This window comes from Ammospiza nelsoni, chromosome 18 (assembly GCF_027579445.1).
Source record: "Ammospiza nelsoni isolate bAmmNel1 chromosome 18, bAmmNel1.pri, whole genome shotgun sequence".
Lineage (NCBI taxonomy): Eukaryota > Metazoa > Chordata > Aves > Passeriformes > Passerellidae > Ammospiza > Ammospiza nelsoni.
Window position 1 is genome coordinate 1,615,574 of NC_080650.1, and position 27,823 is coordinate 1,643,396.

The 27,823-nt window shown below is 43.3% G+C and overlaps 1 protein-coding gene across 1 annotated transcript in view; it reads right to left on the bottom strand.

Moving 5' to 3' along the window:
• Positions 1–3,606: 3,606 nt before the first annotated feature.
• AACS (acetoacetyl-CoA synthetase) overlaps positions 3,607–27,823 on the bottom strand; it is a 36,776-nt gene continuing 12,559 nt past the window's right edge. Inside the window, exons 5-18 of the mRNA XM_059485092.1 lie at positions 25,791–25,888; positions 22,134–22,248; positions 21,566–21,647; positions 21,314–21,461; positions 17,330–17,410; positions 16,226–16,350; positions 13,606–13,670; positions 13,306–13,428; positions 11,922–12,035; positions 11,641–11,766; positions 10,120–10,189; positions 9,389–9,447; positions 8,071–8,273; positions 3,607–4,898 (exon numbers count right to left, since the gene is read on the bottom strand). Coding sequence (XP_059341075.1) covers positions 4,761–4,898; positions 8,071–8,273; positions 9,389–9,447; positions 10,120–10,189; positions 11,641–11,766; positions 11,922–12,035; positions 13,306–13,428; positions 13,606–13,670; positions 16,226–16,350; positions 17,330–17,410; positions 21,314–21,461; positions 21,566–21,647; positions 22,134–22,248; positions 25,791–25,888 — 1,547 coding nt within the window. The 3' untranslated portion in view covers positions 3,607–4,760. The remainder of the gene's footprint in view (positions 4,899–8,070; positions 8,274–9,388; positions 9,448–10,119; positions 10,190–11,640; positions 11,767–11,921; positions 12,036–13,305; positions 13,429–13,605; positions 13,671–16,225; positions 16,351–17,329; positions 17,411–21,313; positions 21,462–21,565; positions 21,648–22,133; positions 22,249–25,790; positions 25,889–27,823) is intronic.

Here is a 27,823-nt window from a genome sequence, read left to right on the forward strand (position 1 = left end):
ATAATACACTGACTCAGGGAAAAAAATTCATTTTTATGAGCTATCAAAACCTCTATTCCCCTCCCCTGTTTTAATTTGAGGTACATTAGGAGAAAACCTCTGTTTCTGCAGTCATGTCTCAATATTTTTATGCCATTAGAACCAGCTGTCCTCTTAATGTAATTACAGCTTTCACCAGGGGAGTGATCAGATCCTGGTAGCAGTGGGAGGCTGGGGCTGGCTGAGGCTCTCCCTGTTCCATCACCTTCCCATCAGCCTTGCTGTGGGGTTTTGTGCAGGTGTTTGTTCACCTGCCAGCCTGGGGCTGCTCCCACATCAGGAGGGCGCAGAGACCACAACCAGCCCTTGCAGGGTTTAAAAATGCCTTTCCCCATTGAAAAATTGCACCTTTTCATGGGGAAAAATTGCTGAGGATGGAGGGCAGGGGCTGCAGGCTGAGCTCTGCCCCTGCTCCCTCCTTTGGTGACCTCTCTAAAATCTCCCACACACCCAGGGATTCCCATGGGTTTGTGCTGGATTGGGCATTCTCTGCCTCAATTCCCTCCCCTCTTACATGCACACACCCTGTAATTACAAAGAGGTTGAGGAAATGGGAACAAACCCTGAAGTGAAGCATGAAATGGCTCCATGGCCCCAGCTAGCCAGGGCCATTTAAAGCCTTGCTTGGCATTTGCATTATAAGAACAAATCCTGTACAGGAATCTCCTCCGCTTTCTGCTCCTGCATTAATTCATGAAGTGTCATGTATCTAGCATATTTTATTATACATGAGAACCAGACAAATTAAAATTCTCAGCTGAGTATCACATTTGTACACTCAAGGCTGCCTCCTTCAGCTCTGCTGAGGGCTGGAGTGACACTGCTTTAAACTCAGCTCACCTCTCAAACCAAGTCAGTTAAACCAAGCAAATTCTCAACGTTTTCTTCACAATTTATTTCCATTCAGCTTTAACCTCTTTGTGGCTAATAGAAGGTGAAGATCAATACTCTCCTGATCCTTGTCAAAACACAGATCAATAGACTGGGAATGCTGGAAGCAATTGGTGCCTTTGTGAAACAAAAACAGAGCAGGGATGGAGCTGGGTGATCTTGAAAGGTGCCTTCCAACCCAAACCATTCCCTGATTTTACAACTATTCTCACCAATGGCACCATTATCTGCAGCAGCCAAAATTTTGAGTCTGCAGAAGAGGGAACAAAACTGGAAAAGGGATTTTTTTTTTTTAGATTCCTCATTAGCAACGTGAACCTCCTCACATTAGTGATGTATACCTTAATATGCTATTGTAAACTAATTAACAGTCCTGGAGATGATGGGTTTTTTCCAAGGGACATTATCCTTTCAGCTGGCATCTCAGGCTGAATGCTGATAAGCCTCTTGAACTTTGCAAAACCACTCGACAAAAGTAGCAGGACCAGAATTCGTTAAGGTCTTCTAATTAAGAAGTACAAGGCCCAATTAAGCTCTCACTAATGTGCTGCCCAGCACAGTTGTGCTGAGGATTTTCTCAGCCCCACCAGGGCTGGTTCCTCACTTGAGTTCACCTCCAGCTGCTGGTTTGGGAGAATTTCTGTGAGAAATGGTGTGGGCAGCTGGAACCCTGCATTAACACTCTGGGACATCTCACTGTTCTGCAGCTGGAATTGTTCTGGGCTCCCTGAGAGCATCCCAGAACTGCTTCCCTCTGCTGGGGGAGACATAGAGCGTGCAGAGCTCAGCCTGATGCCAATTATTTCATTATTGGAACATAAAGAGGCCCCAAATTCCCAGCAGGGGAAATGTGTGTGCTCCCCTCAGCTCCCAGCCTGGATCGTGGCCACACCTCACAGAGCTCCCACCCTGCTTTTATTGCTGGGAGAACACAGCTCAGGATATGTAGCTTCCCCCTTTCTACAAAAGAAATGTAGAAGAAAATGAAGTTACATCTTGTTGCTCTCCAAGACCTGGTTATAAATGAGCTAAAAAAGCCAATGATCTAAAAATGCCCTTGCCTGGAAAGAAGGATGAACCAAGAAATCTCAGATTTATCCTCAGGTTTGCAGGATCCAGGCAGAAGAGTGGCACCTCAGAAAACCCCTCATAAGCTGAACAATGTCAGTGGAGGAATTGGTCAGTGCAGAACTCCAGAGGGCACCTGGAGGAATCCCAAAGCCTTTTCCTACTGAAACCTCTCTGCTCAGGTGGCCCAGAGCATTCCCCACACACTCCAGTTTCCCCCACCTCAAAACTCTACCCTGCACTCCTCCCGCCTGCATTTTAAACCTAATTTCAATGCCCATTTACCTGTGTGAGTGACTGCTCAGCTCATAAATGAAATACTTTTCAATATGTATGCACTAAACTGAAAGACAATAACGGCCCCGGGGAAGTTCATTCCATCAGGCAATTACCTGTGTGTTTAAAATCACCGTGTAAGTAATCCACACAACCCACTGCTCCTGCACATAACAATAAACAACTTTATCAGCTGTGCCCTGCCTGGGCTGCTGTGTACCAGCTCATTTTATTTCCTAGAGAACCACCACTAACCAGGGAAATTAATTGAAATCATAAGGCGGAGGGAGGGGGAGGTACCTGCTCTAACAGGAGCTGACCAAAGCACATTTCTGAGAGGGGAGTGATAAAACCACATCCCCCAAGGGCAACTGGGCTGATTCCATCACAGAATCCAGGAGTCACTCTCAGATTTGCACCAGCCTGGAGCTCCTCTGCTCTAATTGCTCTGCTGTTGAACATTTAGTCAGAGCTTGAAGCCATTGCCAGAGCCAGCTCCATTTGCATGCCACACATCCCACTGAAATCTGCACATGGAGCTTTCCAGGCAAAACACTGTGAACCTCAATTTATAAATAGGCAACAGGGACAAAAAAGAAGAGGGTTATGCACTCAAGGTACAGCAGCTACATCCTGGCAGCCCCAAGGCATCCATCCAGCGCTCCTGGGTAAAACTGTAATTTTCAGGGCAATACAGAAGGAAATCCATATTTTTGTTTGTAACTCCTGTCTGGGAAGAGCTTTGCAACATCTGACAATTAAAAGAGATCAAATTATATCCATTAATTAAACTTCATATCCAGTGTTTCCAGCATCATAAAGGATTAGAAAAAGCAGCCTCTAGGCATTGTATATGTTCTTAATGTATCTGTGCTTCTAAACTATCTTTAATTAATGAAAGAACCCAAAATTATTTATTAATAAGGTTCTGTGGGCTTTGTAAACCTCAGACATTTTGCATGAATTAAAGAACAATATAATGAAGTTTTAATGAATACAAAGTCACAGTTAATGTAAAATTTATATATAGCAAGCCAGAAGGGGAAGGAATTTAAGAGTACTTTTAATCATAGGTTATTGGCAGCTTGGAGAGCTCCTTTTCATACCTTTCTAATGGGTGCTTGGTATTTTTATTATCACACCAGCATGGTCTGACTTGGTACAGTAGGGAAAGTACCAGCACAAAGTTTTGGACTAAGGTGGACTTGGATTAAGTTAAAATCAGAACCATTAAAACCCAAAACAAGCCATTAAAATCAGAAACAAACTAAGCTAAAAATTATTTCAAAACAACCAGTCAGAAGGAAAATAAAGACAGCAAGAGATGGGAGATACATTATATAATTATTATATATAAAGAATTTATTCCTTTTAATTAACTCTTTATCAACGCTGAATGCATTCAACACAATTGTAAGTACAATAATATTTCACCCACAAAATTCAAATAGTGCAGGAGACACTGAATGCCAGAGGGTTGGTACAGCTACTGCAAGTGTTTTTGATGATAAACAAAACATTTAGTGCTTCCATTTCCCTGTTTCAGTAAGCTCAGTTTTTTAATGACAGTATTTTTCCCTTTGTAAACTGGAGGGTTACAGACCTAGAAAAGGGGTCTCTCACTTTCAACATGACATTTAGTAAAAAAAGTTACAAAACCCATCAGCTTTTAATAAAGAAACACCCTGGAATTCCTCAGCCAAGCTTCGAGCCAATAAAGGACTTCAAGCAAGGAAGCGAAATGTCTTCAACTGTAATTCTGCTGATCCACAGTGATGTCAGCAATTCCATGGAAATAACCTGGAACACCCCAGGAATGAGGAGGAGGGAATGCTCCCTGCACCTTCTGAGCCCCACAGGTCTCTCAGGCAGCAGCTTCAAGCAGTGAGAAGGCTCCAGCACAAAATGGAGCAGCAATCACCCCCAGAGGGACCATCAGCTATCTCAAGAAATGATTCTGAGTCAAATGGGTTCAGTGCATTATGGTTTGGCTTTATAAAAACACCTTAATGCACACTACACTGAGAACACTGCATGGTTCAGGGACACAGGGTTACCATTTAAAATCACTGTGCACTCCCTTACAGGGGACAAACACAGGGATTGAAAAGTGTTGCTAAAAATCCAGTTACAAAAAAGCAAATATTTTATGAAAGAAATATTCTATCTGCAACTATTGGTGCTCCCATTTGATGGGCTGCTGATGTAAATCTAACCAGAAAAGATGCACTCATATATATAAATATCAAAACAGGCAGGTTTCTCCTTCCAGGCTGGAAAAAAACTCCAAAATATATGGCATATTTAACCAATAAAAGGGAGCTAAGCTTACCCAAGCCTTTCATAATGCACTTCATGAAATATTTTTTCCTTTTAAAAGAGCCACTGGTATTAAATAGAGCTTTTTCTTTACATACAGTATTGGTATATACAAAACAAATACAGAACAAAGACACAAAAATAAAACCAAACCCAAAACAGCGACTTTAATAGTCTTGAAGCTCAGGAATATTTTGGTAGAGGTCCAAAGCCTCTGGGTTTGAGAAAGCTCCCCGCTGCTCCACTTCTTTCCCTGCAATTATTTGCTTCACAGCTACTTCCACTTTCTTCCCATTTACTGTATACTGAAAAACAAAACCAGCAAAGATAAAATTACTTTTTTTTTCATGCAGTGGTTTTATGAAAATATTCATGAAACCCCCCCACCAACTCCAGAACTCTATCAAAATGTAGCAGAATGCCTTCTCTTTTGTTATACTTGAAGCACTTTCTTCTGAAAAATCACTTGAAGAGTAGGTAGAATTCAAAGAGTTTGTGGCAGTTTATTACTCCTACTGGCAATTCTGTGAGAACATGATCAAGCTGCAATATAAAACAACAAAACCACAGTATAAACACTAAAAATATTTGGTTTTTATGTTCTGACACATCCAATGTTCAAACAGTTTTCAATTTTTTAAGAGTGGACTCAAAAAACAAAGCTCAACTGCACTGGAAGAAGAAAACCAGGATTTTCTTATCTGAATTGGACAGTTTTCCTAAAAGGGTGAAATGAAACTGAGCTTAAATGGTCCTCTACAGTTAAACATTTCAAAACAAACCATAGCAAATAAAATAAGCTGGAACCAACAGAGGCTTCACCTCCACTTGTGAATCACACAAATTCTATTACATTGTGTGGCTCCAAGTAATAACCCTGCAGAAAAAAACCCAAATTCTTCTCTTGGGATCAGAGCTGTGATTTCTGACCAGGAGGAAGATGTGCTCCAGGGTGAGCAGGAGCAGCCTAGGCCAGGCTTGGGGGATCTCTGCTTCCACAGGCACCAAGGCTTGCTGAGCCCAGGATCTCTGCTTCCAGAGGCACCAAGGCCTGCTGAGCCCAGGATCTCTGCTTTCACAGGCACCAAGGCTTGCTGAGCCCAGGATCTCTGCTTCCAGAGGCACCAAGGCTTGCTGAGCCCAGGATCTCTGCTTCCACAGGCACCAAGGCCTGCTGAGCCCAGGATCTCTGCTTCCAGAGGCACCAAGGCTTGCTGAGTCCAGGATCTCTGCTTCCAGAGGCACCAAGGCCTGCTGAGCCCAGGATCTCTGCTTTCACAGGCACCAAGGCTTGCTGAGCCCAGGATCTCTGCTTTCACAGGCACCAAGGCTTGCTGAGTCCAGGATCTCTGCTTTCACAGGCACCAAGGCTTGCTGAGCCCAGGATCTCTGCTTTTACAGGCACCAAGGCTTGCTGAGCCCAGGATCTCTGCTTTCACAGGCACCAAGGCTTGCTGAGCCCAGGATCTCTGCTTTTACAGGCACCAAGGCTTGCTGAGCCCAGGATCTCTGCTTTTACAGGCACCAAGGCTTGCTGAGCCCAGGATCTCTGCTTTTACAGGCACCAAGGCTTGCTGAGCCCAGGATCTCTGCTTTTACAGGCACCAAGGCTTGCTGAGCCCAGGATCTCTGCTTTTACAGGCACCAAGGCCTGCTGAGCCCCTTCCTGGTGTCACTGGGATTTTGGGGTGGCAGTGTGGAAAAGCTGACACAGAAATCCCTCCTCAATGTTCCTGCTCTGGAACAGGATCCCACCTGCTCAATGTGCTGGGGGAGGAACCCTGGCTGTCCTGGCTCCAAAGCCACTGAACCTCCTGAGTGAGCTCCAGGCACCCCATTTATCCTGGAGATCATTGAGAACAGATGGAATAATCCTCAGCACCCTTACAGTATTGTATCCATATCAAAATTCCAACTTTTCCTTATTAGATCTGCTGAAGTCATGGGTAACCCTTGCCCTTCCTGAGCCACCTTCATCTCTCCTCAACAATCAGCAACCCAATTTTCACACACGCCCAGAAACCACAACAGCTCAGTGGCCTGCAAGGGAAATGCCCTCTTTAAAAAAAAAAAATAAGGCTGTTCCAAGTAAATTAATTTACTTTAATCAGTAAATCCTGTGGATGATGACCAGAACATTTATTTGGTCTGGACAGAACTAGACAGAGTCACACTATGTTTTAAACACTAAATATCCTACTAAAAGCATGTTTTGTGCTGCTAAATCACCTCAGCACAGCTGTACTGTTTCTACCAGAACAGTGTCAGGATCAGATTGTTTGCAGATGAGGAGTCAAGCACATTTCCAAAAGTAGCAGAAAATCAGCAGTTTCCCTTCCTTCCAAGCAAAACTTTTAAAGAAAGATGAGAGACAGCTTTGATCACCTCACCACTGGCAGATTTACCTGAAAGGTAATTAAAATTCACTCAATTCAGTCAGTGTGAGCTAATTAATGATCTAGGCAGGCTCTCCTGAGGGGCAGCCCATCCCAAGCACCTCCCTGCTGAACACTCAGGTGATCCACACAGCTCACAAGTTCAGCACTCCACACAGAAGCTGAGCTACAGTCCAGAAAATGGGAACTTAAGGGAATTTTACACTCATGCAAAGACATTCTGAGCCAAGGACTCAAAATTTGCCAACAGCATCCTGAAACAAAATTAACTCAAGAGATCAAGACTAGATCCCTCTGTGGACCACACAGTGCTGCTGAGCCCTACAGCACTTCCACATGGAGAGCCACCCTGCAGGAAAGGGAACCAGGTTCAAATGATGCCTCTGAAGCCTCAACTCTTTGGTTTGGACACACTCAAGTCCATGTGCAAATGGAGTGGGGAAAACCGCACTGCACCCCTATTCTGCTGCTCAGAGACACTGTAACATCAGAGAGAGCTGTAAAACAGATATTCCAACTGAGGAGTTCACACAAAGAGCTCCAGCAAAGCAGCTTCAACAGACTGAGCACGAAGAGCCTTCAGCTGCACAAATTTCTCCTCCTGAACAAGCACAACAATTTCATTTTAATTACTGTTACAGTTAAGACAGTGACAGAGCTCCATTTAAGTGGCTAAACAGGTGTAAAAGTGAAATGGCTTACAAGATGATCTTCTGAATTTGCCAAGTGCTCTCAGCTCTCCTAAGAAAGTCACTCATAACAGGAAAGCAAAAACAAAATATGCTTATGGATAGCCAGAAAAGCTAAAGTTAAATGACCTTTTTAATATTTTCTCTCAAGAGGTTTAAGAACACACTATTGAGAAAAAAGCAACCCATTTAAAAAACAAAAACCACGCTTAGCTGAAGAGGAGATGAAAAGATGTTGCTAGGCAACATAGACAAACTATTTATAAAGCCCGAATACACTTTTGAGATGCTAAAATTTCCACGTACGTGGGCTTGAAGAGCAGTGACAACTGCTCCTTAATTACTATTCAAGGTGACAAAGAAAACAGCAGGCAGCCTCTCCCCTGACATACCGGGATGCCTTTGGTTTCCAGGATGAGGCTGGGGACGTGGCGGGCGGAGAGCGCGGCGCGGATGGCGTCCTGGATGCGCCGCACCAGGCTGCGGCTGAAGGCGTGGCTGGAGGCCATCTTCAGGAACAGGATCACCCTCTCCTCGCCGTCCTTGTTGTACTGGGGCACACACAGGCTGTCAGACACCTCCTCGAAGGCTTCCACTGCAAGAGGGAGCTTTGTTAGGGATGGGGGATGTGTTTGTGGGGTGGTGCTGTATTTGCGGGGTGCCCCGACGGAGGGAGGAACGATGAATCTGACTCCATGTTCTCAGAAGGCTGATTTATTATTTTATGATACCACGTTACATTGCAGAATACTAAACTAAAGAATATAGAAAAGATACTTACAGAATGCTAAAAAGATAATAATGAAAACTTGTGACTCTTTCCAGAGCCTCGACCTTGATTGGCCAAAGAGCCAAAACAACTCACATGAAACCAATGAAACAATCTCCAAACACATTCCACACGTGAGCACAACACAGGAAAACATTCTTATCTCATTTGCTTCTCCTTTTTCTCTGAAGCTTCTCAGCTTCCCAGGAGAAGATCCTGGCCCAAGGGATTTTTCCAGAAAATGTGACTGCCCCAGCTGGGCTTTGCGGAGTGTTCTGGATGCTCAAACAAAACATCACCTCCCCTGCATGGGCAAAGGGAAACTGGCACCCTCTGCCCGCCTAGTTTCAGCTCTTATGTGAAAATCCAGGTTTAAAGCCCACTGAGGTCCATAACAAAGTTTACTGTTACTTTTAGATAAGGTTTTACACAAAGCTGTTTGCTCTGGCTTTGCAGCACACACAGGAGACAAAGTCCTGGTGGCACAAGAGCAACCAGGCAGCAGCTCCTCGAGTCTCAGATCAGCACCTCTGCAGGGACAGCTCCCCCCTGTCACAAAACACTCTTTGAAATACAAAGCACAAGCTCAAGAACTACTTCTAATTACCGGGAAAGGTACAATAAAAACAGTGTCAAGAGCTTGCCTTGAGGGGAAGAAGAAAAGCCTGACAGGTTAGGGGAAAAAGAAAAATCTGCTCCATAAAATGTTGTTTTTGTATATCCTAGTGAGTCACTCCCCACCCTACAGATAGTTGAGGAAAGCAACCAATTTCAAGTTTACAAAATGAAATTTTACTGATACTAATGTACTCTGTACTATCTCATTTGAAAAACAGCAAGTTTTTTCCCAATTAATCCTTCTAAACAGCTTTGTAATGCTTGTATTTCACATTTGAGGCAACAATGTCATAGCTGGAAGAGGTGGAAAGTTGATTTCATACCTATGTTGTAGATTTCAGAACTTCCAAATCTTACTCCATTTGGATTTAATGTACCATCACTGAAAAATCAGAAAGAAAACAAAGAAACGTTAAAGTGTGATTACAGCTTGATCAAGAGGAAAAATTGATGCAATTAAGCAAGTCTCTCTAGTGAAAGCAAAACCACATTAGAAACAGAATTTTAAGAGAATTTGAGTCAAAAAGGCATTTTACTCATTAAAATTAATCTGTACAGAGAACAGCAACATTAATAAACTCAACTTTGTTTCAAACATGAAACATTTTGTTGAAATGCAAACAGTAAATTCAGCCCCAGTTGTGATCCTGAATGTCTGTGATCACTGACAGGCACAACTTCATACCTGACCTTCTGTAAGAAGTTTTGCTGTAAAACAAGGTGGTGGCAAAGCCAAGACCACAAAAGTTACCCAATTCCCCACCCTGGATGTGCTGCACTCTCAACCCAAACTTCTGGGACCATTATGAATCAAGGAACACAAAACCATGTCCAGTACAGTCTTGTGTTCATAAACACAAAAGTGAACCCTGAAATGAGCTCCCTTCCCTCAAATCCAGCTGCTCTGATTAAGGGTTGAAACTCACAATATGAGATTCAATAAAATTAATATAAAGCTAACAAGGGTGGCAGAACCACGTGTATTTTACTCCTAGGTGAAGATGGCAAATTGTAACACCTGTTTTCTCCCAGCACTCCCACCAGAACCCTGTACCTGCGGCCCAGCATGACAATTCCTCCAGTCTTGGGGTTAATTTTGCAGTAATCACCATGGGCCCAGACACCTGGTGGGGAATGGCAAAGGTTAAGCAGGATTTCCTCATTCAGTCACTCAGCTGGCATTAACTGAGTGAAATGCACAGAAATACAGCTGACATTCTGAGTGAAACACACAGAAATACAGCTGACATTCTGAGTGAAACACACAGAAATACACCAACAATCCACCCCACAGTTATGTAAGAACCAGCACACCCAGGAGCAGCTCAGAAATCAGGATCAAGCCCCAGGTTATCATCTGATGGCTTGTTTAAATCACTACACAGCATTCCTTACAAAACCAGCTGCTCTGAACACCTCATTTTGAATTACTGGAAGCCTATTCCACAGAAGTAACAACATTCCCACCTCCTTTCACTGTCTTTCTTGATCCATTTTTTTATAATGCACAATTCCATACAAGAAGCTTTCTGGGCTTGTGTAATAGGTATCAACAATTCCCTAGGGAGCTTCTGTGCTTACTGTTCTTTATTTGTCTTAATACAAAATCAGGTTTGAATTTTCAGTATTATTTAAGATTGATACTGCCACAGCAGCCTGCCAAAACCAGAAGTAAAACTCAATTCTATTCAAGTTTTTCTGAGGAAAAACACCAATCTCAATTATTTGCACCTAAGACCATTTTCCAACTTAATTGTTACCATCTCAAGCCCATTTACCAGGAAAGACAGAAAAGGGGTCCAGACAGACCCTCAGTGATTTCAGTCCTGAAAGTGTCACACTGATTATTGTCTTTTCTATTTACTGCTGTCAGGCTTACATGCAGACTGCAACTTTCACATTCCTCAGGTTTCCTGTGTGACTGTCTCCTGCTGCACATCCTGACTTTTCTTGTGAATCCACTCTGTACTGCTGGTATTTATTAAAAAAAAAAAGTTCTCACATCCAAAAAACAGCAGCTGGAGATCCTGCTCTTAAAAAATCCCTGCCCCAGAGGCACCAGGGGTTTTGGCATTGCTGTGCCACAGCAGGATGAGCAGAGTCCTCCACAATTACTCAGAAAAACCTCTGGTCCACTTTATCCTGTAGAAGGCCAAGGCTGCATGTCTGAGGCAGCAAATATTTAATATCTATTTAATCCTCATGCTAATAAGGAAGCAGGTCAGCACTTTTCTCTTGGGATTGACCACTCCAGGCAGGCAGGAGCAGCCTGGCAGAGGTGCAGCAGCACTCACTGATTATTCCCTGCCATGTTCATTCCTTCCAGCTCACATCTGTGCCTGCACTGCAGCCTGGGGCAGGCACAGCTGCAGCCAAACTGCATTGGAGCTTTGCAGAAATCCTTACAGCTTTTATTTGGATCTCTGGTCACAACAAAGCATGAGAAAACAGTGAGGTGTTATGAAATAGCTCATCCTGGAAATTGGGACTCAAAGCTGCACCTGTGGCTGTCACTGGGCAGCAGCAAATGAACCTGTGCCTTCCCTTACAGCCTCCAAAGGCCTTCAGAACATACCTGGGAATTTGGAAAAATAAGCTTTTCTGTATTTGCTGCCATTCTCATCATTCCAGAAGTGTGTGGGCTGGCAGGGGATGGGCTTGGTGCAAACCAGCTCTCCACTTTCACCCCAAACTGGCTTTCCTGTTGACAAAAAAAGAGGCATTTTCCACATTTCCTTTCTGTAAATAACAGAGTACCAAAGCAAAGAGCATCTACACTTACTGCTTGTTGTCAAAGTTAAGATCACCTTGCTACTGTATTTTCAAAGTGTGCACAGTATTCTGGATCATAGTTACCTTCATCATTCCATGCTTCCACTGCCATGCCAAGATTTCTGGCCTGAATTTCTCCTTTGTAAACAGGAACTGTAACATTGTGACCCATGAAACATGAAATTATATCTGTTCCACCTGCAATAAAAGAAATCAATTTAGAATATACAATATTTTTTGGGAAAAGCAGACCTGAAAACTACATAGGAACCAGAACAGCCAACTGCCAACCTTTGCCAAAGGCTGCTGATCCACACTAAGCAGCACAGAACAAACAGCATTATCTAGCATGTTGTGACTTTTATTAAAAGGTTTTCTTCCTTACTTTATATATCTTGTTCTATGTGTATGCCTTTCATGCAGAGTTATCCCTTAAGGCAAAACTTTTCTCCTTCCAACAGTGTCTTTAATCTCATTTAAGGAAATTTCCATTTATAGGAGAGAGAAAACAAACAGGGCCTGCTTTACAGACTTCAGATATTTACAGAATTACTTAGAAATGTTTTCTTGTTTGTTTTCATTAGTTTAAAGTAACCAGTCAAGCTACATTTACTTAGCTTTTATACCTTATCAACATGGGAGGAGGGGAGCCAGGCCTTCAGGAGGAACAGTTATCTTAAGAAAATAGATACTGTCAAAGTGCTTACTTAACTGGAATATTTATAGTCTTTCTAGGACTTTATGGAAGAGAATTAAGACACAAATCAATCATGTTATCTTTTCTCAAAAATAGGCTTCTGCATTGGAGTCTACTAATGTCTGTAGTAGCAAGTTCTGGATTCAGCACTACTCTTACTGAGCCCAGAGTCTGAGATAACTTCAGTAGCAGAATAGTCACATTTTAAAAATCAAACTGAGTTAAAAAGCTCTTTGAAAAAGTCAGTCCTTGTTACAAAGCAAAATGAGGAGTGCTGTGGTGGACCTTATGTGAGCAGAAGTTGCCTCAGCCAGCACTGCTCACAACAAACTGCACAGCATGGGGGCTTGATATTTCTCTAATTATATAATCCACAAAAAAAAAATCCATCTGCAGTGCCAATTACTTGGCACAAAAGAACTGAAATGGGAACTCTCCAAGAGGTATTTTCTGCTAAAGTCAGCTATATGCAGAACAGTATGTTCTGTAGGTTAATAGACTGTGCTTGATCTCACCCTGCCACCCCTAAGGACAGCCAGTCAAAATAAATGATCATACTTAAAATCCAAAACATCCACCAAAACCGCTTTGGAGTGCCTGAGTTTCATTATGGCACAGTGAATTATGCAGAAAACCTCAGCACTAAAGAGACAGCTCATTCCACTTTAACTCTAACCAATCCCAAATGATCCAAAGCTTCCCAAGCAAGCAGCAGGGAGCTGCACAGGCAATCAGAGCATTCCTGAGATGCTGCAGCATAAAAAACCTCACCTGAAATGGATCCCAGGAGGACACTGCTTTTTATGTGTTTGTAGACATACTCATAGCTTTGAGATTTGAGAGGTGATCCTGTAGACAGGATAGTGTGGAGTGTTTGCAGATTGTGTGTTTCACCTTAAAGAGGAGAAAAGCAGCACAGGTTAAGGCAGAATTTCTCCAAGTGTTTGGAACTGTTTGTCACTACAATCCAGAATAATTACATAAAGGGCTGTGACAAGACAGGGAGCCAGAACCAGGAGAGGAAAGGTAGGAGGGAGGACAGAAGGGATTCACCAGCTTTTTGAGGCTTACATGGTTTTAAATTTTTCTCTTCTAGCACAGCCAGCCACTTTGCACCCGTTCCAAGGATGGTGATCCTAGAGGGAAGAGAAGTTTACATGCTTTGCATATTTAAATATGCTAAGATTCTAAAGACCTGCAATTCCCACTGCAGTGAGCAGAGGCTGTTACACACTCTGTACGTGGATTAGACAAACAATGCAGCCTCTCAGAGCTTTCCAAGTGCAAGGCACATCCTTTTGAACTATCAAAATCAGTCAGATCAAATGTCATCTCTGCAGCTTTGAAACTTTTAACTCTATCTTTAAATATTAAGCAAAGCCTTCCCATCTCCCAGAGACATTCACTTACATTTACAGGAATTTGTAACTGCAGAACACTCCAAAGACATCACAAAATGTTATCATGTTTACTTTATTAATGGGCCATAATTTTCCAAGAGTGCCTTGGTACAGGGAAACTTTGCCATTTCAAGGCACAGTTTGACAAAAAATTACTCTGGGACAGCAACCAGTGATTTTCTGGTGAAACCTGTTCAGTTCTCAGTGGTGAAAGCCTGAGCTGCCCATGCCTAAATGAACAGGAAATTTGGCCCAACTGAACAATTCCCTCCTGCCCTTTAAAAGGGTATTTTGAGCTCCTCAATACAATAGAATTAAAACCTGGTTTCTGCTGATTCCTTTTACATTACAACCATAAACTCACTCAAGAAAATGCAGAGCTGGGTGAGGATAAGGGACACAGAGCATGGGCAGGACCAACACCAGCAGAGCTGGAATAAGATCCTGCTGGGCTGGGTTCTCCTCCAAAGGCAGGGTGGGAGGTAGGACACTGTTCCAGGCAAGGAGAAGGGGATATTTCAACGCTGCCCAAAGGGGATCTCTCTCTTTGCCATGCTGGTGGAGGACTCCCCTCAGGTCGGAACAGGCTCCTTGCACAAACACATCAGGGCACAGAGCAATTTGCCAGGCACATGGGACGGGCACACAGAATGGTTTGGCCTGGAAGGAACCCTAGAGATCATCTAGTTCCAGCCCCTGCCATGGGCAGGGAACCTTCCAGCGTGAGAGCCCCAGCCCAGTGCTCCTCAGCTCCCCTCTGTGCCAATCCCATGAACTATTTTTACTCTTGTGTAACATCTCACTTTCCTTCCATGCCTCAAACCAGTGCTTATTTTACATTAGAATACAAAATGCTTCTCTATTTTAAGCTCTTTGACACTTCCTCTACAGCACATGTAGAGCCAAATCTCCCTTTATTTCCTTCCAAATGCTACATAAGTGCCTTTAGTCACCACCCCCCAACTCCAGTCACTAATGGCTGTCCACTTGAGTCATTCCTGCCGCGCAGGATGAGATATCCCCATGATCCCCTCAGAATATGCTCTCTGAAGGAAACTGTGCAGCATCTTCAGAGGAGAAGGTAATCTTCACATGTTGGAGCCTTTTTTTTTAACATATTTAACATATGAGTGAGCTGGGAACAGACTGCATGATGAAGTAGCACCCAGATGGCCACCGCTTTTAGCGCCAGATTACAAAAGTGAGACATGCAGACACATTTATCTTCACTTGCTCTTGGCATGTGGAGACAATGCTTAAAAATAAGCTGGGCTCTTTCTCAATTCTCATTTTTTTGCCTGTTGTTCCACCAGGGTTTCTTTGGGGGGTGAAGCATGGCTGAAGTTTGTGGGTTTCTTTTGTGCTTTTTACTGGAAGCATTTGGACTTGGCATTAAGCTTCAGTTATAATGGCCAGAGACAGAATGTCAGTCTTTAAATATTACATGTCACAAAAGACAGTGAAGTTTAAATTATTAATGATGCAGAGTCAGAAAGTGACTCTTTTGTCATCCACTTTCCACCACAAACAATTTTAATTATCAATTAAGAATGACACTCATTTTACTGGTCATAAAATTCACATTTACTCCTTACATGCAGGTGGCAAAATAGGAAAGTAACAAAATAAATTTTAAAAAATCCAAGTTTAACAAAGTGTACAAAGCTAAATGGAATCACAGGGTTTTAGAGGTGTTTATCTGCTACCTGCCATTTCTCTAGGCTTCAAGAAAGGGTGCTTTGAGCATTTTCAGGCAGAAAAATGGCAAAAAACAATTACTGAACAGCTTATCAGTATGAATTAGGCATTACAGGTTAAAAAGCAAAATATGAAAATATAAGCAGCCCTGCTGAGCCTTTCTAGTCAATTTATGTCTTTAAGTCAAAGTTCTATATTAAAATCTTAGGTTGAGCTGCTTGAAAAAAGAGTAAAAGAGTTCTTATTTACTAAGTTCTGAGTGTGCTGAGAAATTACTCTTCAGATTGCTCCCAATTACTGCCTTTTGAAAAGGCTGCTCTTGAAAACTATTGAACCAAAAGTCTTTGTTTGCCTGGAATTCTAATACCTGACTCCAATTTGAAACAATCAGCTCTTTGTCTCTCCCCCTCTCTCAGAAAATGTTTTAGTACAAATTTTCAAAAGCAGTTCCACCCAGGGCTGAGCCAAAAGACAAACTGTGCCATGCTGTGCACGAGCTCCTGCCCAAGGGAGCAGCACCTTCAGGGAGGCTGCCTGGGGCAGGGTGACAGGGTGACAGTGCCACCAGCCTGTATTTAACCCTGGATACATACCCCAGTCTGTCAGTCAGGTCCCAGAGCACGTTTGGGGAAGGAACTAGAGGAGATCCATCATACAGCACCACTGAAGCTCCTGTAGCAAGGGCAGACACCAGCCAGTTCCACATCATCCAGCCAGTCTGCAGGAGAGAAGGAACCTCCATGAGCTGGTGCCTGCCTGCAGCCCAGCAGCGCTGTCAGCTGGCACAGGAGCTGCACCAGCTCCACAAGGATGCAGATCCTGGCAGAAGCTGCACCCAAGCCCCATCCTGCCCTCACGCAGGAGGTGCCACCTTCCCCTCCACTCCCCTGCCTGGATTTCTCCTGCTGTTAAACCCACAGCAGTGATTTTGTCAGATCACATCAGCACTAAGCTGAAGCTCTGCTCATCCTCTCACCTGCCCCAGCTGCGTGTTCTGATGGATGTTGATCCAAGTGATCCCCACACACACCTAATGAGCTGGGGATCCCATGGCTGCCTGCACACACAGCTTCACAGCAGAGGCAGGACAAGGCAGAGACAAGGCAATTACCATGATCCCTCCATGGAGACTCTGCCAGCTGACTAGTCATGTTAGAGTTCACAGGGGAACTCAGGAGGAAACACATCAGCCTTCTCCGACTGCTACAGTCACACCAGGCTTAGCAACCACTCTGCTTGATCACAGCATTAGAAATAACCCCCCCACCACATAGGTGAGGTTTATCTCCGTTCCTTTATCAAGCTTGGAGCTGGGCAGCTTCTCTCCTCACAAACAAAACAGAGACAAATTCTTGTCTTGAGTATGACCTAGCCCTGCAGGAAGGTGGAATCTGATTTGCAGGTGATATTGATGAGGCAGCTTGATCAATAAACCTAAGAGACTAAAAATCAATCCATTTTCCTCAGCAGTTAGGTCAGAAACATTTAGCATGGGTTTGACCTTTCATCAGAAAGGTCCCTGCTGCATTTTATCATTTCACCTGATTTTCTTTTCTAAACTCAGACAGGACAATTCCTTGTAGTAAAACAATTTAACACGCAAAGAAGTGTACTTGTGGATTTGTATGACAAGTTGTCCCATCTTTACAGGAAAAAGATGTTACAGTGTTTCTAAAAATGCCCTAAGCCCCACTTGCCGTTGTGTAGTACATAATCACATCACTGCTGCTCATGTTGCCATGAAGAATGTGCTCCTTCAGGTGCTGGATGAGGGTACCCTGCAAAAACAAAGGAAAATACCAGATCACATCAATGAAAAACAAAACTCTGACAGCACATTAAGATTTAAAAAACACTAACAGTCAATAGCTTGCAGGATGTACTCCAGGATTAAAGCAAGCATTCCCTTCAACTCCAACTGAAGTAAATCCCAGGCCTATCTAACAGCAGCAGCAATTGCATTCTCCATTTTCTCACATAACTCTTCAGCCTCTCTCATTAGACCTCAGCAATTCCCACTGCACATCACTGTTAATCCATGGAATAAACAACTCCCTTCCCTCCCAACTGCACACAGCCATCAGTGCAGAGTGCTCCATGCAGACCCTCATCTGAACAGCAGCCTTTCAGCAGCCAGCCTTTGCAAGAGGAGCCCTTGGACAGTTTCATTTTCAGTGAATTTGGGCAATGGGAGGAGTGGAGGACAGAGCTGCCATAAACTGCAGCAGCTGCTGAACATTAGCACCATGTGTCCAAATTATCTTATCTATTAACATCTAGGAGACAAAAGACCTGACAGCACAGATCTCTTGTAAACACTGGAGTGACTAGAAATGTGAAATGTCTCACTGCTCAGAGCATCAATATTAATAATCTCCTGAAATGCATTATTTCCTTTAGTTGGAAATGCTGCTAAACCACTTCCCTGATCATCATTAAAGCACAACTTGCTAGGATAAATAAATTTACAGACTACTTCATTAAGTCACTTCACTGCAGTGACAAATTAATGTAGCCAATGTTAAAATAAAAAATGGTTTTTTCACTTATGCAAGGAGTCACAGTGAAACTATTAAGAGCCTCATAAGCATGAAACAAGATTTACACTGAAAGAAAACAGATTACAGATAAACATTCAAAATGAAAAAGGAGAGTCATAAAACTGGCACATGCTTCGAGAGAAAAAGCAGGAAACATTAAATAAAAATAAAGGAGTAAATCTTATTTTCACTTCACTGCTCAAAGGCAGCAGGTCTGAATTCACCTACGGCTGCTGGAACAGCCTCAGCTGTCACAACGCTGCCATCTAGCTACAGCTGCCCTCTCCTACAGCTGAAAACCACCCCAAAATCGGGATTTGGAAACACTGTGTCGATCTGTATTGCTAAGGTTGCCAAAAGAATTGCAGGTGTTTACATAATTACTGCATTTATAAAGGAAAGCTCATTGTTCCTGCAGGAGATTCTGAAAGAGCCATACAAAAGATCAAAATTAAAAGTTATATTCAATTCAGATAAATACTGGTTTTCTTTTTCCTTCATTTAGTTTTTGCTACTTCACAGCTTGGAACCAAAAGGGGATTTTTGAGAATGGTTTTAGGTGTAGGCTATGAACAATTTCCCTGCAAAACCTGGGGAGGCTACCTCTCAGGCTGTGGGAGAAGGCAGAGCTGCTCTAAACTCAGCCCAAAACGCTCTCTTGAGTTAATTTATGGGATTCATTTATTTACAGCACTTTTACAGCCTCGAGCATTTATCACTTCACAGCAGATCTGGCAGCTGATAAAACTCCCTGGTGTGCTGCTGCTCCCGGGGCCAGGCCAGGCTGGGGAGGTGCTGAACATCTGGAGAGCGAGCCCAGCTGTGCAGAGCCCCAGCAGGGCAGGAGGGGCAGGGCTGGGCACTGCCACACTCCTGGGCTGGGCTCTGGGCACCAAACAGCCCCTGAGGGATCTGCCTGCAGCAGCACAGGGATCTGCAGCGCTGCACAGCTTTAAACACAACCCCTGCAAGTCCTTGAGATGCACAGATGTGAACTGAAGAGGATTTCAGCTCTAAATTCTCTCCTTTGATAGCTGGGAGCAGGGAATTACTGCAAAGGGGCCTGGTAGGAATGAGGCAAGAAGAAACACCAATGTTTTTAGGACTAAATACTAACATTACTAATGTTGTTCTGCAGCACACCCAACTGGCCAAAAGCACACAGCTTTGCTTCCAGGATCAAAAAGAAAGCCTGCTCCTCTGAGCCACCATTTTTATATCATCTCCCATGCCCTGGCTTCATTTTCTTTATTTATGGATGTCATTTCACTGTGTAGCAAGAAAACAGAGCAGAAACTTACTGCAGAATTAGAGAAACTGGGTTGTGAATTTAAACTAAGCTGCCTGTTGGCATCTAAAATCAGTACAGTAACAAACCAGCATTGGAGCATACTATAAATAAGCAATAACTGAAATGTCTTCACCAAAATGTCATCTCTTCTTGCTGTTTTCACTACCAGAAACACATTTGGTTTAAACTAAAGCTGGAAAATAAAACAAAGACAGTAGGCTAATTCTGCCTTTTTTTTAAATCAAATCAATGCAAATCATCTTATTAATTCCAATGGAAACAAGATTAAGCCTAGAACAAACAGACAAAGCCAATCAAGTGTGTAAAAGACATCTAAGAATTTATTTGCACGGACTTTGCGTAGGCCCTATTCAAACACTGAGGTCCCTAGTTCAACAATTTGCTTTTCAGCCAGAGGTGCTAGCACCACAAAAAAAAAAAAAGAAGAAATAATTCTGCACAACTACAGAGCTGCTCAGTGGAAACAGAATCATCACAAACAATAGATCTTACTCATCCATCCACCCAGCAAGGATGAGTAGTCTGGACCTAAACTCTAAGGTAGCTCTGCACATGATTCAGCTGGAGAGCAGAGTCATGATTCAGGGCAAGCTAACAGGTAATATGGGAAAAGAAAGAACTTTGCAAGAGAAAACTCCCATTTTCTAATCTACAGCTATTTTTCATCTCTACTGTTTATCAGCCATCACTGAACAAAACACCTGCCCTGTTTTTGCTAATCCACCTCTGCAAGTATTTACCCAGTGTAAAGCCAGCACAGCTTCAAAACAGCTGTCAAGCTTCAAAACCCACCTCCTTTCTTCTTCCCAAACACTGGGTTTGTGTCCCAAAGGGCCCACTTGGTACTGCCTGCTATGATCTCCTGCTGATTGATAACACAGAGCAGAGTGTTTACAGCAGCAGGGGATTTGTCTGGGGGCAAATCCTCCAGTCCCTGCCATCAAAGGGAGGCAAGAACAGCCACACTGGGGCACAGCATCAAAGGATCCTGCCCTCAGGCCACCCAGCCCTGCAGGAGGCTCCCCCTGACTTGCAGAGCAAAGAGCACAAATGGGGGACTGGCTAAAAGCTGTGCAGTTCCACTTACACACACTCTGCACAACACACCCTGCCTGCCCTAAATGGGGAAAACCTGCCTTTATCAAGGATTATAGCAGAATTAAAGTTTCAACAATTGCTGCAATCACTTCCTCTATTTTTAGAGCTTTGGAACATCAACAGCAAGTGGAAAGCACCTGAGCAAGGGTCATTCTGGCACCAATATCAGATATTATCTTTATAATATCTGATTATTATACACAAGCCACTGCCTCAAGCAGTCTCCATGCAATGCAAAAACCACACTCAACGAGATTCCAACTTTTTGGCTTACCCTCCCCTTAAAGTACTATGAGGATGACATACTCTAAACTGCTAAACATGAACCAGTGTTCAAGGTAAAAAATTATCCAGGTAATAAAAACTGCAAGCTCCCTATGGGCCTCCAGCTAACCATGTCCAAAAAACAGTTGCAAACACCCAATTGAAATTCTTTGACTTTTCTTCTTCACATATCAGTCAGGCCACTTCCACTGGTGCTTTTGTGAATGACACTTGCTCCCAGGACACACCTGGAATCTGACAGGTCTCCACACTGATTTCTAAACCAAGGTATTTACTGTCCTTACCAACCCACACTTGCTTTCAAATAGCCACTAACAAATAAAAAGCTTCACTGTCAAGTTACTGAAAAACCATCAGCAATCAATTCTTCCTTAAAGTATATCAGAGTGATGTTGTTAAAGGCAAAATGTAGGGCAAGCAGCAAAGCTCCAGGAGGGAGGACATACCCCTGCTGAGTGAACCATGCACTTTGGTGCCCCTGTGGTGCCTGAGGAATACATGATAAACAGAGGATGGCTGAAAGGCAGCTGCTCAAACTCCAGCTGGGGAGCCTGGTCTCCTTTCCCAGTGGCAAGGAAGTCTTCTAAAAAGACACTGCATAAGAAGGAGGGGGAAAAAAAAACATTTCAAAACTTTCTGAAAGCATGACCTCAGGCCATGTGTAAGATCACCTCTGTACCCAGCAGTGCTCCCATTACCTGTTTGGAATCTTAGAAATATCTATGGTTTCTCTTGAGGACACATATGGAATCACCACCACTTTCTTTAGGTCTGGAAGCCCTGGAAGAAAGAAGAAAATTATTTCTTACATTCAGTTACATAAGCAAAGGTCTGTTCTGCCTGATTGAATCATAGTGTAATGCACCAAGTAACAGAAGTAACTCTAATGCACTGAGTATTGAAACCCCAGAGGACTGGATTGTTACCCAAGATATAATTTCCTCAATGCTGCCAGCCTTTTATGTGTAAAGCTGCAAGCCTTAGTGCTGTAATACCTCCCCATTTATCTTCAGCAGCACTTTGCTTAAAAACACCATCATCAGCCCCTGCTCCCACTGCTGGCTAATTCCTGATGATCTATTAAAGTTAAGCAAGCAGAAGAATGCCAAAATTACAGAAAAGACCATTCAGCTTTTACCCAAATCTGTTCTGAAAGCCTCAGTGGCCACTGTGACACTGCAAAGAAGGAAGGACAGCAACAAGCAGTGGCAGGGCAGGCTCTGAGTGCTCACAGAGCCACAGAGCAGAGGGGATGCAGTGAAATACCTTTTACCACCCTCAGCAGCTTTTCCAAGTGGTTGTGCTCTTTGCCATTGTATATGACAGCTTCAACAGAGAAGATGAGCTTGGGCTGAATTTGGGAAAACCTGTCCAGTACACCCTAGGGATAAAGAGAAAAATGGGTTAAAAAATGAAATTAACTGCTAGAGTAGGAAACTTCAGTGGGAGCTAAATGCAAATTTCAAAACAAGCAAGGAATAAGGACAGGAATTAACAGCAGAGTTGTTAAATGACTGGCTGCTTGTCCTTGACTCACACAAGATCTCAGAAGCACAACAGGTTTGTAACAATCCATTTCATGACCCCCAACCAGATCACAATGATAAAACCCCCACGGATCACTTAGGGAAGGGCCAAGCCCACAAAGTCCTAAAGAGCTAAAAAATCACCTTGCAGGTCAGATTAGACTCATGCATGAAGGGGAGAAGGAGCAGTGATGTGGGCAGAATTGGGCACCTGGTGCTCATGAAGGTGCCCGGGACTCCTGAAGGTGCAGCAGGAGCCCCAGGTGCCCCAGCTGCTCTGACAGGGGGACAGGGCTGGGGGACAAACACCATCCTGGGGGAGAGGGGCCCCCACATGAACTGGCAGCTTTGTTCCGCCACCTCTAACAAAAGAAACCTCACCACTGGTTTTTTAGCAAAATAAATTGATGTTGAACACACACAGACTACCAACAAAAGATACCACAGCTCCTTTAGTATCTCTGCAGCACAACACATTCAAATGCTAAATTTTCAGGTGTCTCCTCCAGCTTCCACAGTGTTCAGTAATTTACCACAACTATCATCCCATTTGAGATTAAAACCCTTCTGGCATTTACTGTTTTCCATGTACACTGCATGCAGCAGCCTACCAGAAATGGATCTTTTTGTATTCAACAGCAAGAAGCAAATCCTTTCAATAAAAGCTCTCAGCACACTGATGTTCAAACCTCTCTAGCTCCATTACTTGAAGCATTAAGAAGTACAAGATTACACAATACTGTAAAATTGTCAGCAAGTCTTCAAGAACAATCTCCTAAATCATGTTGCAGAAATCAGACTTGAGTCATCTGCTTATTCTTCCCAGCATTCTTTATTTTTCTGTTTTCTATTTTGCCCTCTACATTGCAGCCAAAATGAGAAACAAATTATTACCAAATCTGAAGATGAAAGCAAAAACATCACGATCAACTCATCTCTGTTCAAGTTCAACTCCTTTCCAAGCTGGGCTGCTCAGCATTGCAAAGAAATCTGCTGCAAATGGACAGGAGTTCTGTCCTGACAATCCCTCCATGCTACAGGAAAGCACAGGTAAGGGATATGGCTTATAAATTATAAATGTATTACCTGAGAATGTCACTTAACAGCTTTCCTTCCTATTAAACATGTATTTCCTTTTCCTTGTTCACATTATAAGAAAATACAGTGACAATGCACTGACATTCAAATTTCCCAATTACTTTAAAACAAAAAATCACCAGAATCTGTTCTGGTGACAGAAGAAATTTTCAAGAAGCCCCTGGTGTGTTACCTAACAAACTCAGAAATGGAGAACTATAGTTAATACATCACAGTTACTCTAAGGGAGTATGAAGTCAGATTTCCTGCTTTTTTGGTAAATTCTCTGCCTCCTCCTTTGCTCCATTTCTCAGGAACAGACCAAGCAGCCACACTTGTGCTGTGTGCATTTGTACACGTGTGCAGGGCACACACATCCATTTCCATCATGCCTGGTGTTTAAAAATTCAGACCAATAAGCACTAAGGGGACTCTAAGGAGAAGAATCAAATCTGAAGAGAAGTGTGAATCAGAAGAGAGATGGCTCCAGCTCTCAGGGTCCTAGCAAAGCTGCTAACACACCCAGTCAGATTCATTAGCACTGGCAGCACCAAACCCCACAGGGCAGCCTGCTCTGCCACAAAGGCAACACAAACAGATGGAACACGTAATTGCTACTCTGCAACTCCAACCCAGCCAGATGGCTCAGCAAGGAATTCCTTCCACAAAAAGCTCAGGTGTAGCAGACATGGCTCATTCTATTCCAGTTCAGTCCAAAAAATTGTGCAGGGCCCCCAGATGGAGCTGCACTGAGCTCACCAAGGCTGAACTTCCAAATCCAACTATTTCTCATGCCCAGGCCAGCACTTTGCCATTAATTGATGGGAATGGGTAACAGGGAGCAGAGAGATGAAGCAGCAGCTGCCAAGAGTGCTGAGGTGCGTGGGAGGCAGCTCAGTGGTGCTCTGACAGCAACTTCCTCAAGGCTGGAAGCCTTTGGAGGGATGGCTTTCAGAGCCTGCAGTGTGTAGGCAGCTCTGAGGAGTGACATTTCTGAGCTGCACAAAACACACACGCAATTGGACTTCAGATGTTGGAAATGCTACACTATTCCCCCAAGCACAAAAAATCTTTGTGTATATTAACAGGAATGATGCAACTTCACAAAAAGAGGAATAGCTTTTGCTCAGGGTGGAAGGCAATGTCTCTGAGGGCCTCTGCTGATCTCCTTCATGATTTTAGGATTTGAATTCATGCCAACACACGCTGCCAAAGGAAAATAAATGATATTGATGGCACTGCAGCTCCAAGGCCAAGTTCCATTAAAAAGCTATCGCAAAAAACTAAAAGCTGGGCACTGAAAACAACAGCACACCAACATGGCCAGAAAACACACCAGCCCTTTGTAATGCAAGCAAAGTGAGCAATCTTCCCCCAGATAAGAGATCGAATCACATTGCACAAAACACTCCATACCATCATTTTCTGAGCAAGCAGAAAATATTTGTAGAACAGATTGATCATTACATGCTGTAATGATTTTTAATCATTTTTTTTCCCAATGATACACCCCCAAGTGTAAGAACATGGAATGCTGCTGCCCTCTAGTGCTAATCCAGGAATAATTATTCCATACATTTCCCAGACACTGGGGTTAAACACTGAAATTGAGGGGTTTATCTGAAAACATTGTTCTTTGCACTGTGCAATGCAAAACCACTACACTTTTCACATGTAAACCTTTAGATAGAAGAAAGGTTTAATACCCCCCTTAGAAGTTTAGATGCATTGTTGATGTGTGCAAAAAACTTTCCAAAAGCAGCAGAATACATTCCCAAAGTTTCTAGGGCACATCTGTTTGGACATCATAACTTCACACAGAGCATTTATTTCTACACTAAAAAGAGCTAATCAGGTCAGTGATATTAGTATGAAACTCCTCACTGTTGGCAAATAAAGCCTTGTGGAACAGACCCACCAGGGTGGTGCTGAGCTCACCCTGACAGGAGGCAAAGGATGGGACTACCTGGGCAAAGAACCTGGAGTGTGGAAATTGGAGTGAGGCTGCCTGGGGCAGGGTTTGGGAAGAAGAGCCAAGCTAAGATAACTCTGCTGCTCATTTGCACATTTAATACGATAAAAGCTCACCAAGACCATGGAGTGAATGTGAAAATATCCCAACAGTGAGCAGCTAAAGCCACTCAAATCACCCAGATCAGCAGTGACACTGACAGCAGCAGGAAAAGCTCTGAGTGCTGGGCTGTGCCAGGAGGTGGCAGCAAGGCTGAAGGGACAGAAGCCATCTGCCACCTGAATTCACCATCCCCACGGTGGTGTGGGGCTCAGCAAGGCTGCTCTGCACATGCTCTGGGCTACTCACATTAATGCCAAAGTCTGGGGAGGTGGAGCTCCAGATGGCACCGATGCTCGCAGCTGCCAGCATTGCCTCCACTGCATGGATGCTGTTGGGCAAGTAACCTAGGGCAGAGGGGAATGGTTAGAGTGGAAAGCACTAAAAATATATTATATATACAGTGAACAGGCTTTAAAAATGCAAAATCCTAGACTGAAGCACCCTTTGAAGTTTCCCACACAATGTCGTACCTTGAAGCCAAATCAGTTACACAAAGAATTAGTAATAAATTCATTTACAGAACTATTTGTATCTGGGTTTTTATCTCAATATTACTCCCAATTTACAAGTGTTCCTGCTTAATTACTAAGCCTTTCAGAATAAGAGGGCAGCACGGGGAAAAGAGTAACTGGGAGAGAAAAATCAGTGCATTGGTTAGGGTACACAGACTGAGAACACAGAAGCATGCAGGGCACAGAACAAGTCTGCAGGAACAGACATCAGAGAAAGAACCAGTATCTGTAAGGGAAGATTATAAATAGCTCAAGAGCAGAGATTCAGCTTCACAAAGCTAAATGCTGGCTGGTGGACACTGCCAGAATCTTAAACACAAACAAGCAAAACCAGTGTCTCAGCTGATAAGGGAGTAACAGAGTGGGACAAGCCCTGGAACATTCCCACACAAATGTGGCTCTTCAAGTTTCTCTCATTAGCTTGCAGCAAGATTTCAAGATTTAAATTCAATTTATCACAGCATACAGAATAAATTAATGTCAGGAAAGTCAGATTTTAGTTTCAGTGAGCTCAGTTTGAGCAACTCTCCAGAAGGGGCTGGTGCCTGAGTCTGACTGCACTGCTCAGAATCCAGCCCACAAATGGAAAAGTGCAACTGGAATTCACAAACTACACTGAGATGGGTCAAAGACCTGGAGTTTCAGATCACCTTTCTTAAGCAACCAAAAAGATGCCTAAGTACTTTAAAAAAAGCACAGGATGGGCCCAATTGCAGTACTCTGACACGTAATTAGAATTTCACATTTGAAAGCTAAAGTTAAATGGCAATAAAAATGCTTTCCAACCTGTTCAACAGCAGAGGTGGGCACTGAGATCTCAGGCTGCAGGTGCACCACAAGGATCTACAGCCAGCAAACACTCAGCAGTACAAACTTCTCAAAGAAGGATATTTATGGATGTACATTTCAGGACAGGAACTCAGATCTTAACAGCAATTTCTGCTATGTTTAACATTACAGTTAGGGGGTACCAAGATGGATTTTTGTGAGGTTTTTCTACATTGATTGAAAAAAATCCACCCTCTTTCAACTTTGTAAAAAGTGAATTTTAAGACTTAAACAGAGATTGAAAAATCAGTTTCTTAACCAGCAGTGCCACTGCAGTTACTGAGAGCTGCTGTGCTTTTGGGAGCAGTAACTGTTAAAACAGCATTATGACTTAAGCCAAACAATTTCTGGAAAACACACAACTGTGAACAAAAGCTTCATGCCATGCTAAGGTATAAATTGCTCCCTAGAACTGCCTACAGCTTATAGTGGTTTGTTCAGTGAAGTTCTTCAGCACATAAATGCAGCAAAACCTCATGCCCATAAAAGCATTATTTATTTTGCTATTTTCCCCTTGGGGTCAAGGCTTATACAAGGCACAGGACCCCAAAATCTCAGTGATGTTTCTTGTAAGACAAATATTCCTCCCTAAATAATTTGAAGTCTATGAACCAGAACAGACCAAAACACCATTTTGGTGTGACGAAAGCAGTTCTTTAACTGATGCCAAATATTTCCACTGAGCAGTTCTTGGATGGGATCATCAGGGGGCCAGAGGGCAAGGAAAACAGAGATCTCTGCCTGTGCTTTGGAGCAGCTGTTACTTTGCCACAAGCTTCACTTCTGTTCTAAGCAATTCTCCTTCTCACCTCTCCACACAAAAGCCTTCAAGGCAAGATCACAGCTCTCTGCTGATTATTGTGAGGCAGACAATGAAATCATTGCTCTCATCTGTCAGCTGGCTTGGAGTGTGGTTGAGTTTTGGAGGATGCCAGCCAG